The 19,246-nt window shown below is 38.6% G+C and overlaps 1 protein-coding gene across 2 annotated transcripts in view; it reads right to left on the bottom strand.

Annotated features, from left to right (window-relative positions):
- Nucleotides 1–13,791, bottom strand: part of bag6 (BCL2 associated athanogene 6) — a 41,264-nt gene extending 27,473 nt beyond the window's left edge. Inside the window, exons 1-7 of one of the 2 annotated variants that reach the window (XM_067450359.1) lie at nt 13,571–13,791; nt 12,951–13,039; nt 12,657–12,774; nt 12,194–12,438; nt 9,672–9,743; nt 2,299–2,421; nt 1,984–2,165 (exon numbers count right to left, since the gene is read on the bottom strand). In XM_067450359.1, the coding sequence (XP_067306460.1) occupies nt 1,984–2,165; nt 2,299–2,421; nt 9,672–9,743; nt 12,194–12,438; nt 12,657–12,774; nt 12,951–13,039; nt 13,571–13,613 (872 nt within the window). In that variant the 5' untranslated portion in view covers nt 13,614–13,791. The remainder of the gene's footprint in view (nt 1–1,983; nt 2,166–2,298; nt 2,422–9,671; nt 9,744–12,193; nt 12,439–12,656; nt 12,775–12,950; nt 13,040–13,570) is intronic. The other variant, XM_067450358.1, reaches the window with a different exon arrangement.
- Between the last annotated feature and the right edge of the window lie 5,455 nt (nt 13,792–19,246).

Here is a 19,246-nt window from a genome sequence, read left to right as displayed (position 1 = left end):
AAATAAAACTACGACTTTATTCAGCATTGTCTTCTCTTACTTGTTTGTGTTCAATCCTCAAATAAAGATTCGAACGGTTATGAATCAGCGGATTGATTAATGATTTGGATCGTGTGTGAAACTGCCAAACTGCTGAAATCACGTAACATTGGCAATCCGAATCATGAATCAACACGCTGATTCATGACCGTTTGAATCTTTATTTGAGGTTTGAAAACAAAAGTGAAAGAAGACAATGCTGAATAAAGTCGTAGTTTTAGCTATTTTTGGACTAAAATGTATTTTCAATGCTTCTAGAGATTCTAACTAACCAACCGGTGTCACATATGGACTACTCTGATGATGTTTTTATTCCCTTTCTGGACATGGACAGTATAGTGTGCATACACTTAGATACGTTGTCAGAATAAACATAAAATATCGTAAACTGTGTTCTGAAGATGAGCGGAGGTCTTACAGGTGTTGAACAACATTAGGGTGAGTCATTAATTACATAAATTTCATTTTTTGGGTGAACTAATCCTTTAAATTACACACACTAGGGCTGCACGATTATGACAAAAATCATAATTGTCGATTATTCCCTTGAAATTGTAACTGCGATTATTAAATCCAGTTTTTACAATTTACATTGAATTATGTTTTGAATAGCTTTATACTAGTGGTGTAACGATACATTTGTCACGATTCTATATAAATCACAATACTTAACTTATCGATGAACTTATTGATAATTTAAGACAAAGTTTTTTTACTTGGAAAAATATATATATTATTATTATTGTATTATTATCAGGACTAGGGCTGTCACTTTTTATTCGGTATTCGAATATGCATTCGAACATAACGTGAAATATCCGTAATCGAACTATAAATAAACTATCCGGTTTTTAAAGTGCCATGTAGCGCAATTTTTTTACAGTTGGGTGCGTTTACATGGAGCACTGTAATCGGTTTAAAAGTCCAATCTGAATGAAAATGCTCCATATAAACACCTCAATCGTAATAAAAATGCCCAAACTGAATGAAATTGTAATCGTTATGAGATGGGTGCGATAAACCTTTTCATGAATCGATCAAACGAAACATTTCACCATGTACACGACCTGACCAGATTACTTTTGAGTGTGCGTCCTTATATGACGTACACAGCGCGTGCCTGCTTCACCACTGAAGAGCGCGCGCCGCGCTCACATGCACCAAGCATGTTGACAAGAGAGGAAAGTACATTTTTCTGAGGGATAAACTTTTTATTTCGTAAGAAGTTATTAAGATAATGTTGGCATAATGACACTGTCCCCAAACTTACCCATGTAAGCAAACAATCAACTACTTCAACTGCGCCTGACATTAGAAATAATTTTTTCTGAGATTATGCTATTGATTTGTTGTAAAGTGTAATATTATTACAACAAATAAAAAGCTTTTTACGCATCTTTAATATTTGTTGAAAATAATGCTTTATGTTTCTGTCGATAGCTAGCCTACACATGCTGGCTCCTCAGTGATACACCATAACAGAAAAACAGGCAAAACGATCTCTCTTTGTAAACTGTTCAATGCATGCGAGTGCCGCTGTATGACCAGTCATTTTCGCCATCATTATCACCCGGCTATATTCGCCAGAAGACGCGTATGAGAAATCGCGCGTACCGTGAGAAGATCTCTCTTTGCACTCATCCGACAGCGCGCAAATATTGAATTATCTTTCAAGTCTTGTGCTTGAATGGCCAAACTCACACAAAAAGTATGTCAACATGTCCATCTTAATGAGTATCACATGGTGTAATGGCAGCTTTGAAAAATTTAATAATCGTAGCATCCATAAACGTAATTGCGATTAGGAATTCAATTAATTGTGCAGCCCTAATCTTAAGTGTTTATACTGTAAAATGGAAAAGAATAAATTAACAATTTATCAATAAAGATTAAATTATATTAAGCAAAATAATTAAATTATGATTATGGGAACACTGGTCCTACCTCAGGCCTGCTGGAGGAGCTGGAGCACCCTCAGTCTGGGTGGATGAGGAGGAGGAAGGCGGGGTACTGGACGGAGGAGGAGAAGTATCCATGGGTTGTGCAGAAGGAGATGGAGTGGAACTGGAGGAGGTGGGTGGAGGTGCAGAGTCCTCCTGAGAAGATGAGGCATCTGTGGGCTGCCCCTATTAATAAAGACAGAGATTAAGGAATAATCAAAGAATAATTAAGAAATGTGTATGTGCATGCACATTCATTCATCCAGATAACAGGGTATGCAATTAGCCAAGCAAGATCATTCTCTACAGAATCGCTTACCTCCAGTCTTTGGATCACAGCATTGGTGTCTCTCAGCAAGTTCTCAGCCAGTAGCAGCCGCAGTCTGGGCTCACTTTGCAATGACTGGTCCAAATCTATCTGTACATTCACAGAGCCATTGGTCTAGAAGAAAGGAAGAGTATAAATATATGTATAAAAATGATTTTTGGATAAGAAAACCTGTTCAAATTGTTGCATTTGTCTTTGTCTGTTGCTTATTTATGCTCTCCATTTAAAAACATTATACTTTGTAAATGTCTTTTGCCTGTTGTTAATATGCTGTTGTTATAAATAAAAACATGCAAAAGCTGAAATGTTATTTTATTTTTGTTCAGGTGGTTTAGAATGTTTTATGCTTTTCTAATTAGTTTGAATAGTTTTTACATGCTATATTCATTACATTTTTATTGACCTTATCAAAGATATTATTTAACCAAGACACCTTAATGTCAGTGCAAATTATTTATTTTTGCACTCTTTCAGACTATTTATTTATGTGTGTTTTGTTTTGTATGCATGGAGGGAGTGAAACTGAAAAACAATGACTACTTAAAAAGAGTTAAATAAAACAGTTGTTTCAGTTCAGTGCTGTTGTTATAATTGTCAAAAACAGAAATAAAACAATAAATAAATATTAGTTATATATGAGTTATCGGGCACATAAACATGCAAAAAATCTATATCGGTCGGTCTCTAGTTTCATTCAATCCTAAAAGGAGAACTTGTTTGTATATGCATTCACCTTTACTATTTCTCTCAGAAATAATGATCATTTTGGTAACTACTCTTTTTTTGTACAACACTGGTAAAGATTGTTTATTCCAGCGTGCGTGCAGACAGAGTTGCCAAGTTTTTACAACAGAACCCGGCAACTACTAGCCCAAAACAATAGCTTCTCAGATGGGTTCTCCGGAAAAAATGGCGTTTGGGGGGGAAAATGTGTGTTATTTTGGCAAGATTGCCAGCTAAAACTTGCATTCCCGGGTCTATACATCACATAATTGAAGTCGCTTCAACCCACAGACATGGAAAACAACTCTCGGGAAAACCGCAGACTTGGCAAAACGGTGCAGTTGAGTTGTGTTGTCATTTGACAACTAATGTTATGCGTGACTCCGTTGCTCTAATGGAGCAGTACTAGACTCATATTCTGACTAGAATTGAGTATGACGATGTCAGGCTAGCGCCCTTGTGCAGAAAGTCCACAAGTGAGACTCATGAGTAATTAGTTCCAGGAAATCCCTAATATGGATAGACATCTAGCAATCGCTGCAGCTAAATAAAACACAGAGACATTTTAACTGATTGATTAAAGATATTTAAAACACTATTGTGACTATATGGTTTAGTTATGTTCAAGCCATCTCTGTATTTTCATAAGGATACTATATATTTTAATGCAATGCCAATCGGCAGCCGTTAGCATATTTCGTCTCAATTCCTATTTGACTGATTTTTTTCAATATTTCTATAGATATTGCGATAGGACGTTATCGTGAATTCTTTTGGGCACGAAAACCAGAAAAATCTGATTTTGTTACAGCCCTAATACATGCTACTGGTCAAAAGTTTTGGGTCCATAAGATTTAAAGGGGGGGGTGAAATGCTGTTTCATGCATACTGAGCTTTTTACACTGTTAAAGACTTTGATTCCCATCCTAAACATAGACAAAGTTTCAAAAACTAATGTTGGACGTTTGATGGAGTATTTCTGTGTTAAAAATACTCCTTCCGGTTTCTCACAAGTTTCGGTGAGTTTTTTACGAGTATGGCTCGACTTGACGTTAATAGATCGGAAGGTCCTTGTATGGGCCGTACGGGCTCTTCTCCTGGTAGGGTGCACGCGTGCGTTACTAGAGCGAGAGAGGACATGCACACCCATAAAGACTCTCTCAGGTGCAGATCCAGTCGATCCAGGCGCCGCGCTCCACTTTATTCCTATGGGTGACGTCGAGCGACTTCAACGCTTCAGCACAGCATTCCGAGAATGCAGATTTGAACGCAGAAATGACGGGAAGCTTCAAAAATCGCGGATCTCCACAGTCACTGCTGTCACAGGACTTCACCAAATCATACCAAAGAAGTGTGTTTTTGACGTGACGGAGCCCCAGCGATAAAGGTTCGGTCCTGCTTTGGAAGCAGCCGGTGAGTAATGTTAAAACTGTTTCAAATGTCTGTGCTGTTGGCTCGTCGCGTGAGTAAACATCAGTAAACGACACGATCGCGTGCTTCGTCATTCAAATGCGCTAACGGACTCTATTGTGTTGTTCTATGTACACTAGTCTGACGTGCAAAGAGTAAATACAGTACATATCACAGAGACGGATGTCCTGCTGTTGCCGTTTCTCCTGTTCAATTTATTTCAGCCTCCGAATCTGATTCTGGATCATTATCTGTATTAGCTGAGATAGCCATGGGTTTCTCCACGCTTGAGGAAGTCACCGCTTTGTTCGCGATCATCATTCTTTAGCTCCGCCCACACGATACGCCTCCAGGTGCTCGGTTTTTTCCGGAAAGACTCAGTACAGCCCATATTTCTTTTATAAATATAATAAAACTAAAGACTTTTCAGAGATATGAAGGATGCAATACTACTCTATAGGTACTCAAGATTGACATGAGATTGACTGAAACTGAGTGTTTCACCCCCCCTTTAAATAGTTTTTGGTTTTGTTTTTTATTTAAGTTTAATGCTCACTAGAGTAATGCATTGTTTTAGCATCAATATCTGCGATAGTCACTTGCAGGATGTGTGATGTCAAGTATAGGGGTTGTAGTTCACTGGTTTATAATGCATGTGATTCGTGGATTCATTGGAAATGTAACCATCAGAGTGAAAGTATCACAGAGATGAGGAGACAGCATGTGAACGCTGAATTTAGACCTCTCTCTTTCTTTTGAGCCTAAAGGCAGGCGTACACGATGCAATTTTTGCTGTCGTACAGCTCGCAGACGTTTTTTTTTTCTCTCTGGAAAAATCGTGTGAACATCGTGGATGCTTGTATGGTCGCAGCTCGCAGCATGCGAGAGGAATTACGAGAAGAGACGAGCACGTTACAAGCCCCTGTGTATACATCTTAAAGGGACAGCACAGCAGCCAGTGTTGATCAAACAACAAAAGGAAAGAGAAAATGACTTTGTAGCTTAAAGAAAGATGAATATGAGAATACATTTAATTTATACAGTGAAGACTTATTTTACATTTGACTATTCATTATTATGCTTTTTCAAATATTACCTTTAATGCAATCGTCTGTGAATATAAAAGGTCAGCATTTTTTGTTGTTTTTTTATTAGTAAATAACTCAGCATTGCTCCCTTTTTCCTTCCTGAGTTATTGCATGTCAAATAAGAAATATTTATGAAATTATAAAAAAGAAATTTAAAAGCAGTCTTTTATCAGCAGTTTCTCAGCATTAGAATGTCCAAAATTTAATAAAATGTATATTTTCTAAAAATTTAAAAAGTCTGCTAACAATCATCCCTACAATTTGACTCTCCTTACTTTAGTTTTGGAGTTTTAAGTCTTTACTTTTACTTTACTTTTGTGCATGTCACTCAGACAAAACAACTCTAAAAAGACCTAAAGAGCTTAAGCGGTTAAAGAGCAAAACAAAATTGTCTCTTAAAAGAATCGATTCTGAACAGCAGAAATGAGTTGTCAGCACGGTCCCATGATCTTCACTGGATGACGGTGAACAACATGCCTATTTTGACCTGCCCTCAAATACAGAAGTCATAATTTTTTTTAAACTGAAAAAAGAAACTGTTTGCGAAGAAAAGAAGAAACTAAAGTGTTTTTTGACCTTGGATGCATGTAAACCTATGTAGGAGACCTTCAAAACAAAATTAGGAACCTTCAACATAGCATAAAACAGGGACTTTACAGGAAAAAATTCTTATCAATGTTGAAAACAGCTGTGTTGCACTATAGCAACATAGCTGCTGTGGCCTCATCCTAGACAGGGTCGTAACAAGAAGGAGATCGTCTGGCAAGCATGTTGCCACGATAATACGATAATATCTGGCCCGCATCTGCCGAATCTGGCAGATTGTTTTGATAGCGGCTGGTTCTGAAACTTATCTGTCAATGTAACCGAGGCGAGCCAATGAGAACTGTGCAGATAAACTCCCGTCATTTCAAGAGACACTCGTCTATGGCCATAATATAATAATAATACAATTATTAATACTAATAATAATACATAATATAATAATACAATAAATATGCAGCGTTTAGCCTGTTCGTTAGCGTGTCAGACTCCCGTGCAGAAAGACCCGAGCTCGAACTCCGCTCGGAGCGGGCAGTGTGAAACTAGGTATATTAACATTTACTTACAATAAATTTTGCCTTCAAAAAAAAAAAAAAAAAAAATGATAACGTTTTAGCAGCAATGTTTTATTTTGGGATAAATTGAGAGCTTTCAATTTGAAAAGTTCTGAAAGACCTTCAAGAGTCTGTGGAATGGATCGCTAGACATGTCACACGCCTCTAAAAGAGCCCTCATGAAATGTGTGGTATGCCGATAAAATGTACAGTGAACCACTGAAACGTTTGCTTATATCGCAAGGCCTCAGCACAACACACACGTGAACAATAATGACTCAAATTCACCTTCCTTTTTATCAAAAAATATTGACAAGACAACCAGCAAAAAATGTGCCATGCTTCGTCTCGTGGTGCTGTCTGATATTATATTCTTAACAAACAGTGACAACTTTGTTGCAGATTAGACACACCAGTTTTGCATTCACAAAGTGTCTCGGTTACGTATGGTAACCCTCGTTCCCTGAAGGAGGGAACGGAGACGTACGTCGGAAGGACCGACGAATTGGGATCACTTCTGGGAGCCCCTATCAGCTTCGAGATATAGAAAACGGGCCAATGAACATTGCCGTGCATGCTTTGCATTAGGGCTGTCAACGAATATTCTAAATTCGAATATATATTCGAATAGTTTTTAAAAAACGAATTTTGGAGGTGAAAATTAATATTCAATAAATTTTAAAAAAACGGGAAAAAAATCCCCCGCCGCAATAGTAGAGGTGTGGCTGTCTGCTTTGCGAGTGAGCGCGCGGCTGAGGGTTCAGGGACAGGTCACAGGAGTCGCACTGTCACTGTTGAAAGTGGACGCGTTTTGCAGGGCAGATGGCAAAAAGTGCAGAGCCCAACTCGACCGCAGCAGAGAAAGAGATTTTAACTCCATAATCTAAAGCCATGTATGGAAGTATGTTGGATTTTGGTGGGTAGGAGGTAAAATTGTTGAGCCGTGAGATAAAGTTATATGTAAGCTATGTAAGATACAGTTAGCATACCATGTCTCATTTTATTTAACGTTAAATAGAAACATTACTAAAATGTAGGCTACTGTACTGACTGAAGAGATATTGCATGAATAAAGGATAAATGCACTGCTTTCACTGGTGTGATTATTTACTGTTTCATGTCAAGGAAGTTTGTTAACCATAGCTCGACCTTATGTGTTCAATATGCTGTAAAACTTCAATTAATATTAATAATAACGTTATTTGTTTCAATCACTGAATGAAGCCTGCTATATTTGGGACAAGAGTCGCGAGTCTCGCGACCTTAAATTGCTTGCACAAAACTCTTGATCAGCACTCAAAGTTTGTTCATTTAAACCGTTATCCGCAGTGAGGGCAAGTGAGAGACAGGTCTGCGCTCTGCGGTCTTGGCCATTAGTTAATTTTTATATAATAATTATATAATTTATAATAACAATCTACTTGTTTTAATGTAATTAATACGTTGTTAAATATGTATAAACTTAAATAGACAAACTATACAAGTAATTAATGTCTCTTTGTATTAATTTGTCCTGTTATTGACGTAATGACAATTTACAAAATGCACGCCCAGATGTTCGAATATTCGTGTTTGTTTTAGAGGGAATATTCGAACGTCATTTTTGAGCAATTTTGACAGCCCTACTTTGCATATCGCACCACACCCCCACGGCGCAGGTATAAAGCGGAAGTGATCGCCACGCACTGTTGTTTTTCACTGAACGAGGGTTATCAGGGTCGATTGCTGCAAACCAATCTCGGGGACGGAGGCACCTGAAGATGCGTTTTTGCATTAGCATTCTGAATGGCAGCCTGTGAAGGGACCGGTACAAGAATCGCAGATCCAAGATCGGCCGTAACCCCCGCCACGGAGTCTGATGGTACGGATGAGCCAGCGGGGCGGGCTGGGGATGACCGAACCAGTGGGACCAACGGCACCACAGACGTACCCGCAGCGGGGCAGCGCAGCGGCATGCAGGGACCCGGACGGCATGGTGGCGGCCGAAGGCGAGGTCTGCGTGTTCGGGGCAACACATACCTGCTTCCGCTGAGGGAATTGGAGAGGCGCCTGAGGGTGACAAGGCATGGAAGCGTCGAACACCACCAAGCACACTCTCTTGGCCGCCAGAGATTTTGGAAACTGCGCTTTTTGCAAAGTCTTTTTGCAAAGTTTTAGGTGCTCTTTTATTGTTTGAGTTTATTTGATGCATTCCGCGTCTTTCCATGGGGGTCTGTACAAATTGGTGAATGAAGATACTTGCCAGGTTACATGTCACTAGGCGACTGCTTTATTAATTTATAATTTAAAAAAAATGCTCACTACCAATTACAAAAGACACTGTCAGAATATGTGAGGCAACTCTAGGTTATTTATCTAAATTTATCTAATTTATTTTTCAATTGCGATTTTATTACGATTTCGATTAATCGCACAGCCCTAGTACATGGGTTATTTCAATCATTTGTTGATTATAGCATATTTGCCTTCTGTTAACTCTTGAAAGTGCAATGAAGCAAATTATAAAAAATTATATTCAAATCTTTCCTTTATAACAATGTGACACCCCTGTCACTGTTGTATTTAAATTTTACAGGTCTTTTTTTCTGCTTTTCCTCTGTGCAGAATTAGGGTGAAGAAGGTTCCTGTATCCAGCCTCTTGACTAAATAGACAGACAGACTCTGCGCTGAAACAACCTCCTCCCAAAAAAACACCATTGGAAGGTCTCCTTGGAGGAACTTTTTTGGAATTTATCATCATTGTTATTATTTGGCCTAAAATATATATTTAAAATTTTGCAAAGAAAATTCAAGTATTTTGTCTGAGAAATAAAAGGACACTTATTTATGAATGTCTTAAACCTAATTTTGAAAAAAAAAATAAAAAAAAATCTTGATAAAATCATAGCGAAAACAGTATTGTGAATCAAACTGCATTGTGATTTGAGTGAATCGTTACATCCATACTGAAAAGAATGCATATACTTATGTTTTACTCTCAATTTAATGCACTCTTGCTAAATAAATGTATTACTGGCAATTTATTTTTGTTCACAATGGTACTCACCCCGGTACTGGTACTGACTCGTGGATTCCTTGCATTGTCTCCCAGACCTGACATCATTTGCTGAATGGACATCTGAGAAAAGAGAATACATTAATCAAAAAGTAATAGCAATACAGTCATATTAAGCCATCTGAACTAGGGATGCTCATATTGACCATTTACCCGTTAACCAATAGTAAGAATTTTGACCGATTAACACAATCAAGGTTTGTTTGTTTGTTTGTTTGTTTATTGCATGGTTAAAAAAAAATGGATTTTGTTAACTCACGGGGTGCATCAAAATATGCAACCACATGTGCCGACGCAAACATATTTTGCAAAATGAAAAAATGGGAAAGAAGAAGCCTACTGTGTGGGACTATTTCGACAGAAAGTGTGACAAAGTTACGTGCAAAATAAGCTACGCGGTATTACAATACAGCAGTAGTACAAGCTCCTGACTGGTGGAGGAAACCTAATGAAAGGCGTTTCCCGAGGCTGACCGCTCTAGAGGCGCTATCTTTGTATTCCCCGGACACCAGGCAGTGCCATCTGAAGCATTGATGTTTAATGTGTGGTTTTGGTCACGTTTACTAAAGTAAACACTGTCACATATGATCTTAGAGCCCTGCACGGGCCACAAATCTAGGCCCTAGCCCGGCCCGTGTCTGACAACTTATCAAAAATCTCGGCCCGAGTCCGATTTGAGCCCGTGTTTTTTATTTATTTATTATTATTACATTGTTGCAGCTATTAAAATAGTTTCTTTGTTAAGTTAATTTACAAAAATATACAAAGCATATTTTGTTAAATTAAAGGTAATTTTTTTTAATGACGACCAAGCAACCAGCGGCTGACAGTGAGTTAACAGAATGTTTAATCAATTTAGCCTCTTAAATCAACTCTTGACTTGTTTTGCCTATAATAAAATCCATAGATATAACACTTCAAGCATCACAATGTTAGTTAATTTAGCCTACCATAATATTACCTCCACTGTAAAAAGGCATTTTTGACAATCTAAGGCAGGATGATTCTGCTCGCAACGGCGCTCACAAACGAAACAAGCTAAACAATCTTAACAAATAAAAAAATAAAAGAACATGCAGCCTATATTTAGGCTGAGTTCACAGCAACGAAAGCAAAAGATTAAAGACGCATTTTATTCAGCAGCTCATTTCAAATTCAAAGACCGCAATAAAGAGCAACTTAAGCACTGGTAAAATCATTTTTTAATTTTTATTGAAATCTGAAGATTATTGTGTTTTCAAGCATCTAAAGCCGGGTGCACACTGTGCGATTTTGGCCACGATTTGGCCGTCTGAGACAAATTTAGGAAATCCTAAAAGATTCCTCAGATCCTAGGCTAAAATCTGACGTCTTTGGTCGTTAGTTTGACATGTTCACCGGCAGCCGATTAATGAGCGCTGCGATCAAATTTTACCTCAGACGAAATTCTGGCAGTGTCAGAAGATTTGGCACAGAATCCTGCAGTGTGACTTCTCATACGACGACAGTCAAATATCTCGGTTTTTCAAGACAAACTATGACCAAAACGAGAGCTAGAAATGTATTTGTAGCCAGTATTCAGTCCCGCGTGTAATGCAGCTCACTGTCACTGAACGCGTCATTCATTGATGATATAAAGCTCCGGGTGAGATTTCTTGCGCGCATCCGTTTTTAGCCCGCCTTCACTATCGTGCAGTCTGACATTAATGACAACTGAGATCTTACAGTGTGACACGGGGATCATGTTCGTACAGTCTGACAAGGGACATTCGCAAAGGATTTAGAAAAATCGCACAGTGTGCAGGACCCATAAGACTTTTAATTTTAAGTTTAATTTAACGACATTTGCGTCGGCTTGCTTTACTTATTTGTAGAGTGTGTAAAAAACTATAACATATATAACTATGACTATAACATATAGCCTATAACACGCTCTCACACAAGTCTATTTTTTAACCATTTGCCAGGAGTATAATTTACACGTGGTTTAAACAACCAGATACATTTAAACTTGTCCAGTTTTGTCTGAAAAAGAAATGCGCGCTGCTGCTTGCGGAGTATTTAACCCTGTGCAAGCCATGTCTTGACAGTCGCGTAAGCTCTTATGATCTCGTGTTGTTTCCATTAGCGCAGCACATCTCATTGTTTCTTTTAATTAATTAAATAAATATAAAACGATGGAGAAGCCTAAAAAAGGCCCGAAGCCCGGCCCGCGTTCTAGGTATGACGTGAAAATTGGCCCGAAGCCCAGCCCTAGGGGTGTAAACAAGTCGGGTCCTGTCGGGCTCGGGCATAAATGCAGGGCTCTAGTTCTGTTGTTGAGCTTTTCTTTATGTTCTGCTGTTTGCACAGTAAAATAAACACGTGAAAAAAGTATTTTTGACGGTTCACAGACACTCGTCAATTGTATTTTTATGAAATGCCAATTCAATATTATAATCTTATCAGTTAACGATTAATGAGCATCGGTTGTCGGTCGGGAAAATTTACCAAAATGAGCATCCCTAATCTGAACATAGAAGAAAAAAAACTACCTGAATCTGTTGTGGGTCCATAATGTTAACCGGAACATTAAAGGTACCCAGCATAACGTAGCTGTTAGCGTTACGGTCATGTGTAGGCCCAAGAGGGGTGCCTTGGGAGCTACTGGTTGAATTTGGGTTCTGATTTCCTCCCTGTGTCACCCCAGAGGAGCCTGGTACGCCACCTGAGCCGGGGCCCTGTTGGGTGGTCTGTGGTGGGGCCCGCTCTACGAGGTGAATGACTTTTCCGTCCACGTCTAGACAGAGATGGATGAACGGGAATAGTACAGAAAATGTCACAAGACTGCAAATGGGATTTTATTCAAAAGCACATGCTGAGTTGGATGGGGGGAAAAGTGATTTGCTATGTAATTCAACTGAATTACCTTCAATGGAATTAAAGTATTAGAAGTAACACTATAGCAATAATGGAGTTCCTTTGTACATTTTGCTGCTTTTATGCAATTCAACTCACTGTACTCGGTTAGGGTTTTCTCATCTTGAAGTACTCTGCCCTGGTAAATAAGTCTTTGTTTGTCAACAGGAATTCCAACAGAGGGTGATATGTGTTCCTTGAACTCCTTCACGGTCATCTATGTAGTGAAAAGAGAGAAGTTGTCCTTTTAAAAGATAATTGGCAATAGACTACTGTCGTATTCCGCGGTCACACAAACTCGTTTTTCACCTTTTGTGGTGGAATGAGTTATCGTAAGTCATCAGCATAAAGGACACTTGTGACAATGTGCATAATAAAAAAAGTCCAGCTCACCTGTGCCTGAACTGTATAACTCCTGCTCAGGGAGTCCAGGGTTTTCACAGTCACTTCTATGACATTGCTTGCTTGTTCTTCCATTCTGTCTGTTTTATGCAAAAAAAAAAAAAACAATAATCAACATGCAGAGAGATTTTTTGTCTTTTTTTTAAATATATATATATATAACGTTACTTCCACTGAATACATAAAATCCTAAAATGAACTACACGGTATCACTGTCACAAGGAAAACCATGTTATGTTTCACAAAGGCCACAACTGATACCCCACCTTTCCAGAAATGTCTTTCTTTAATTAGAAGCATATTCTGGAAGCATATGTTTTAAAGTCCGTGAAAAGCAACACAACTATAAACTGAAAACATTATTTATGTTTAAATTCCAAAACACCTGCTACAAACAACCTGCTAAAAGTCGTTTGCTGCTAACCAGCATACAAGTGTTCAGCCAACGTTTCGCATAGCATATCATATGCCCATTTATTAAAAATGCATAGCTCCATTCACCATTTTCGACTGCCTGTCAGTAATAAACTACACGGCAATTGGTGATAATCAAACAAAATAAAGTGCGCTCGAGCTGCGCAAACATATTAGCTCGCCAATGTTATTCCTACCTCGAGACGCGGTTATTCCTGGTTGAAATTCGTTGTTTTGCATATACGTTAAGCTTTATGGGTTTACTAAGAGTGTGGTTGTATTTTGTGCTTGCTGGTATAAAACCTAACTTAACTAGTTAAAACATTATTGATGTAGCGAAGCTAACAGCCTCGCGCTATCATGCTAACCGGTGTCGCCCGACAAGCTCGAGGAAGTATACGATGACGTCACGGCGTCCACATCAACTTCTATCCTAAAGGAAACATTGTACATGATATTGCCAACATGTCATATTAGGCATTCATTTATTTAATTTTAGAAGCAATAATGATAAAGATCAGTGGAAAAATATTTTTATACGATCATTGGTTAAACAAACACATAGCATGAACAAGGCCTCTCCAGGCACATGTAGGCCTGTTTTGGCAGAGAGAGCGAGAGGGAGAGAGAGAGCGAGAGAGAGAGAGAGAGAGAGAGAGAGAGAGAGAGAGAGAGAGAGAGAGAGAGAGAGAGAGAGAGAGAGAGAGAGAAAGTATGTTTGTGCCATTCAATGATGTGCATTTCCTCCCCTTCAGCAGTGGTCTCATATCATGTGGAACAGTCAAAGACCACAATTTCCATTTATGCGGAAAAAGACTTTCAGTCATCTTTTCTTAAATCTGTAGACTACAAAACTGTGTTTGAAGAAAAAGTGTGGTCATATGGATAGTCAGCACTCTAATGTCAACACTAAGAACCTTAGCGATAGAACAAATGCAACAAATATTTGAATATCATTCAAATATGTTTAAGTCTTTAATGATTATTTAATGAGGGGGAAAAAAAGGGGGAAAAACAACACTCCTGAGTCCTAATAGTTTAGATTACAGGTTGATAGAAATTAAAACTCAGGTTAACTTGACACTAAAAATAAACAACACTGACTGTTTGCTATGCAAAGAGAAAAACAGTGATGCAGCATATTAATAAGTACAGTGTGGGGGCAACGGAAAATGGAAAAAAAAAATTAACGATGTTGAGCCATTTTGGGAGTGAGAGAAGAGGAAGTGCCCCTGTGGAACAGTGCAGAGGTGTCAAGAGAAGACCCGTACAAGCTATATTTCAGTGTAGGCTGTGTCATGAAAAGAAAAAAAGAAAAAAAAACATGATAATGCATCTGATCGCGTATGATCATTTTCAATGTAAGTAAAGTTGAAAATGTGTTACTGTATTATAATTCCATAGTCTATAGCATGCCTCTAATACTTCAAGAGAATAAATAATTATAATAAACATCCTTACTCACTCACTCACTCACTTGTATTTAAGGACTTGTGTTTAGAGCTTATCGTTATTCATCTCTTAAAACACAAGAAAACACTGCAGCATGTGATTGTTTGAATTGTATATTTAAAGGAACTGTATATAGAAATGTATTTCAAATAATTAAAAAATGGCCCTGATATGTCACTAGACATTAAGAAATAATGTTAATTTCAAATACTTATATCACTGACAACGGTAGTCCGGCCAGGATATTGTCATTTAAAAGTTGTTGTTGCAGCCCTCAACTGATATTGATGTTGACATGTTGTGTTTTGGCCTGAAGCTCCACCCTCCACCTATCGACCCATCACAATGTTGTGTTTCGGCATCCGGGTTGCCAGATCTGCTCTAGTTACTACAGCTGCAGCTACAGACGTTTCTGCTGGATCCTGCAGCCTATCTGGCAACCTCGAGTCAGGGGGGGAGGGGGAGAGGGGATACACCGCTCTACAGTCATTTGAAAGTGATTGCAGTACCAGTTTCGGCAACAATCTTACATACACTAAAAATGTGCAAAACTGTAAATTTAGCTGGATTGTTTACATTTTACTATAATTCCCATGATACAATTGCCAAACTAATTACAATCAATAGGACAAAAAACTTTAACAGAAAAAAGAAGCTAATTAAATAGACCTACCTGAAAATCTTCATGCACTATAAAAAAATACACAAATTAACATACCTGGAAATACTTGAAGCACTAGAAAAAAGTGAAAGGGGATACTTCATTTTCAATGGGCTTCATTATATCTGTATATATCCTAATTAAATTCATAATTAAAGCCTTAATCAATATCTATCCTCCTATATTATTATAATGCTTTTAATGATTCTTTCCAGTTATGATTTTGCTTTCTAAAGAGAACCACTGATTGTTCCTTGTTTTCTAAAGTGTGTAGTTGATCTCTGAGGAGTGACTGAGGGTATGGCTTAAGGATGTGATGTGTCGCAAAACACTTGATAGCAACATTATGTCATGCGTTTGGATTTTGGAGGTATCACACACTCCTAACATGCCAGGAGTGCAGGAAAAGTGTTTGCTCACTTAGCCCGGTTATGAAATATTAATTTGTCTTTCATTTAGTTTATTTTTTATCCCTTTCATATTTATTTTTACTGAAACATTAAAGACTCAAGATGAATATTGCTTGTACTACTCTCTGTACATCTCGATAAGAGAAAGCATGTTAACAGTGTGCTTTGGGAAAGAGATGGAGCTCGATCAACTCCAACCTTGGAAAGACTGTATCTGTGCATGTGCGCAGTATTCGTTGGAAGGTCGATTATGTGGTGGATTAACGGCATCCTAAGAGATAGGTAAACTTGTTGTTCTAGGCAAGCTGCACCTGCTACAGACCTGAAAAGTCACTACGTGCCTAATTCCGGGGTGAAAGGCACACATGAACCTGATTAACTGACAATGTGTGAACATTTTCCATGATTGTTAATTTTCTCTAAGCCAATCAGAATCATCCACCTTGCAGTAATGACATGGATAGACCTTGAAAACAGTATAACTGTTGGGACAATTGTATGTGTGATAGGACGGACGGGTAGAAAGGGAGCGCAGCCTACAAACTCCTTGTGAGACTTGAACCTGACTCTTCATTTTTCACTACGACTTCCTTACGACTTGGAGTGAACTCAGCATAAGCTTGTTGTTTTGGTTCAGGAGGAACTGTAAAAGGCGGCTGCTGTTACTTTGCAGCAATTTTGCTTGTATCAAAAGGCTACCTTTACCTATAATAACTGCTGTCACTTTAACACTTTTTGTTGTCTACACCGGATGCGAGCGGTGCGATCTGACGTGACAAAAGACAATATAACCCATTAAATTAACCCATAACCTATGCCTCGTTCTATTTATGATGTTACTGATATGAAGGACAAATGCTTTGCAATGGTCACTTTGTCGCATCCAGTGTAGACAACTTCCAGTCACTCTTGAGGACTTAAGTTCTGCCCTTCGCTGTTCACAATGCTGGATCAGGAGAAACGCCATACTGTGTGTTCTTCAGACCTATGTCCACCGTACTAGCAAGTGGCGCAAGTCAGAGCAACTACTTGTTTGTAATGGAGGGCGCAACAGGCGGGCGGTCGGCACAAAACAGACATTTTCACATTGGATGAGGGATGCTATTGTCCTTGAGGCGCCCGTACAATCAAGCTTAGCCAATGGGCACCAGGACACATTCTACTAAGAGGTCGCTTCTTTAGGGGGCCCACCTGCAGCATGTTTGTGACGTGGCAGGCTGGTCCTTTCCACACACATTCATAAGATTTTATAGTCTGGATGTTCACGCCACTTCAGTGCTTTTGTGTAGCGTTTGAAAGGGAAGGTCTTAATACTTGACTGTAACCTTGTTCCCTGAAAAAGCGGGAACGAGATGCTGAGCTTCATTGACGCACTGAAAATATCCCAGGACTGCTCTTCATTCGAAATATATCTGTCGATGCAACTGTGGTACGTCTAATTATAGCCTCTGATGACTGTGGATTCCGATGACATCACTGCCTGAGGCTATAAAAGTTCTGGGTCAATTTCACTGACCTGTTGCACACAATCACAGCAGGTCACAGTAAAAAGTGTTCCCATAATGCTGAATCAAGAGCTGTATATTGTTATACGCTTTTTTAAGGAACAGAATTACCATCAAGTAACCCAAGACATTTTCTTTCTTAACTGTTTACATCACTAAAGACATTACCCACTGTTTAAGAGGATGCTCGTGAAGATAAGCATTTTGACAGATAAGTGTGTTTTTATCATGTCAACCGGTATATAGCCCACCACTAGTCCAGTGTTTGTTCAACCTCACCTAAATACGAAATATAGCAATTGTTTAATTCTCTGTTCCAAATCTCCATTGCAAATTGTAAGGATTCCCTACCAGATGCATTGCTGGAGAAATGTAAGTTACAAACAGATTGTGTTGACATGCTCATTTTTAAATTTTATTTCAATCAAATATTATTCAATACAAGTGAATCAATCTCTGTTTACTGTTCACTGAAAACTGTGGTTTTAAGATACAGAGGTACTGTAAAACATTGCAGCCTTTTTTTGTTTGTACAAAAAACTGACGTAACAGTTATGAAGCAAATTCTCACTCCCACAGGTCAGCAGCAGCTGCAGAAACTGCCACTGTCCAGAGCTGCGTTTCTCAAAAGCATCTGAGCTAATTTTAGAGCCCATTGGTGGCCATAGTTCTCTGATCTACTTAGTCTTAATGCTTCTGAGAAATGCAGCCCAGATCTACATCAGTCATACTAGAGTGTGACAACTGAGGATTCACCGGTAAGACTTCTGCTTTTTGCATGACTGATCTTATTATAAGATTGACTTGACTATATATTATATACAGTGGAGATCAAAATTAGAGAACAACATACAATTTCCTAAATTTCAAGTCCTTTTAGAATTTATCCTAACAGGAGCAGAAGGGCAGTTTTTTAAGCATATTTCACAAGTTAAATATATTCTGAAGTACAGTATATACAACTTAAATAAGACAATTGAAAAATAACGCTGGTCAAAATTAGAGACCACTTTCAGATACCTTCAAGCTCTGGGTGTTAATCTGGCACGTGGTGATAATTTCCGTAATAATCTGGCAAACCCTATTTAACTTGAAGCAAACTTTCTAATTTTCACGGACTTTGCAAGATGGCAAGCCACTCTAAGGTGACTGAAACCCTACGACACCAGGGTGTCCAGATGAAGGCCAAAGGGATGAACCTTTCAGCTTGCAAAAGAAGCTGCTCATTCAAAATCTGTAATTTGTAGAATATTGAAGCTTTACAAAGACACTAATTCATTCAAGAACCCAAAAAGGTATGCAAGACCAATGCACAAGAGGAGGGACAGGACAATGTGGAGACTTTCAATGTGGAATCGGTTCAACACTGCAGCTGGAATCACTCGCCAGTTCAGAGCTGAACACAATAAGGATCTGTCTCGTCATACAGTGTCTTGTCATTTAAGAGAATTCAGACTAAATGCTCGCTCTTCAGTGACCAAACCTCTCATCAGCAGAAAGAATCAAAAGGCTAGACTAACCTTTGCTGAGGAGCATGTTGTTTGAACAGAGGAGACCTGATCCAAAGTCCATTTTAGTGATGAATGCAAGTTTAATTTATTTGTGTCTGATGAGAAGCATTATGTTCGGCATCAAACTGTGGAAAGATTGAACCCAAAGTGCTCAAAGAAGTCAGTGAAAGATGGAGAAGGAAGGGGCATGGTTTTGATGTTTCTGTAGCAGGAGTTGGGACTATTATACAGCTACATTGCAGAACCTTAGACTCTGTTTATCAGAACCTCCTTCGGCAAAATGTGGTTCCTTCACAAAACAGGTAAAGCAGTTCCTTGAAAGTGAGAACATTGA

This window comes from Pseudorasbora parva, chromosome 8 (genome assembly GCF_024679245.1).
Source record: "Pseudorasbora parva isolate DD20220531a chromosome 8, ASM2467924v1, whole genome shotgun sequence".
Lineage (NCBI taxonomy): Eukaryota > Metazoa > Chordata > Actinopteri > Cypriniformes > Gobionidae > Pseudorasbora > Pseudorasbora parva.
Note: the sequence above shows the minus strand (reverse complement) of the source record. Positions and strands in the feature narration are given on the sequence as shown.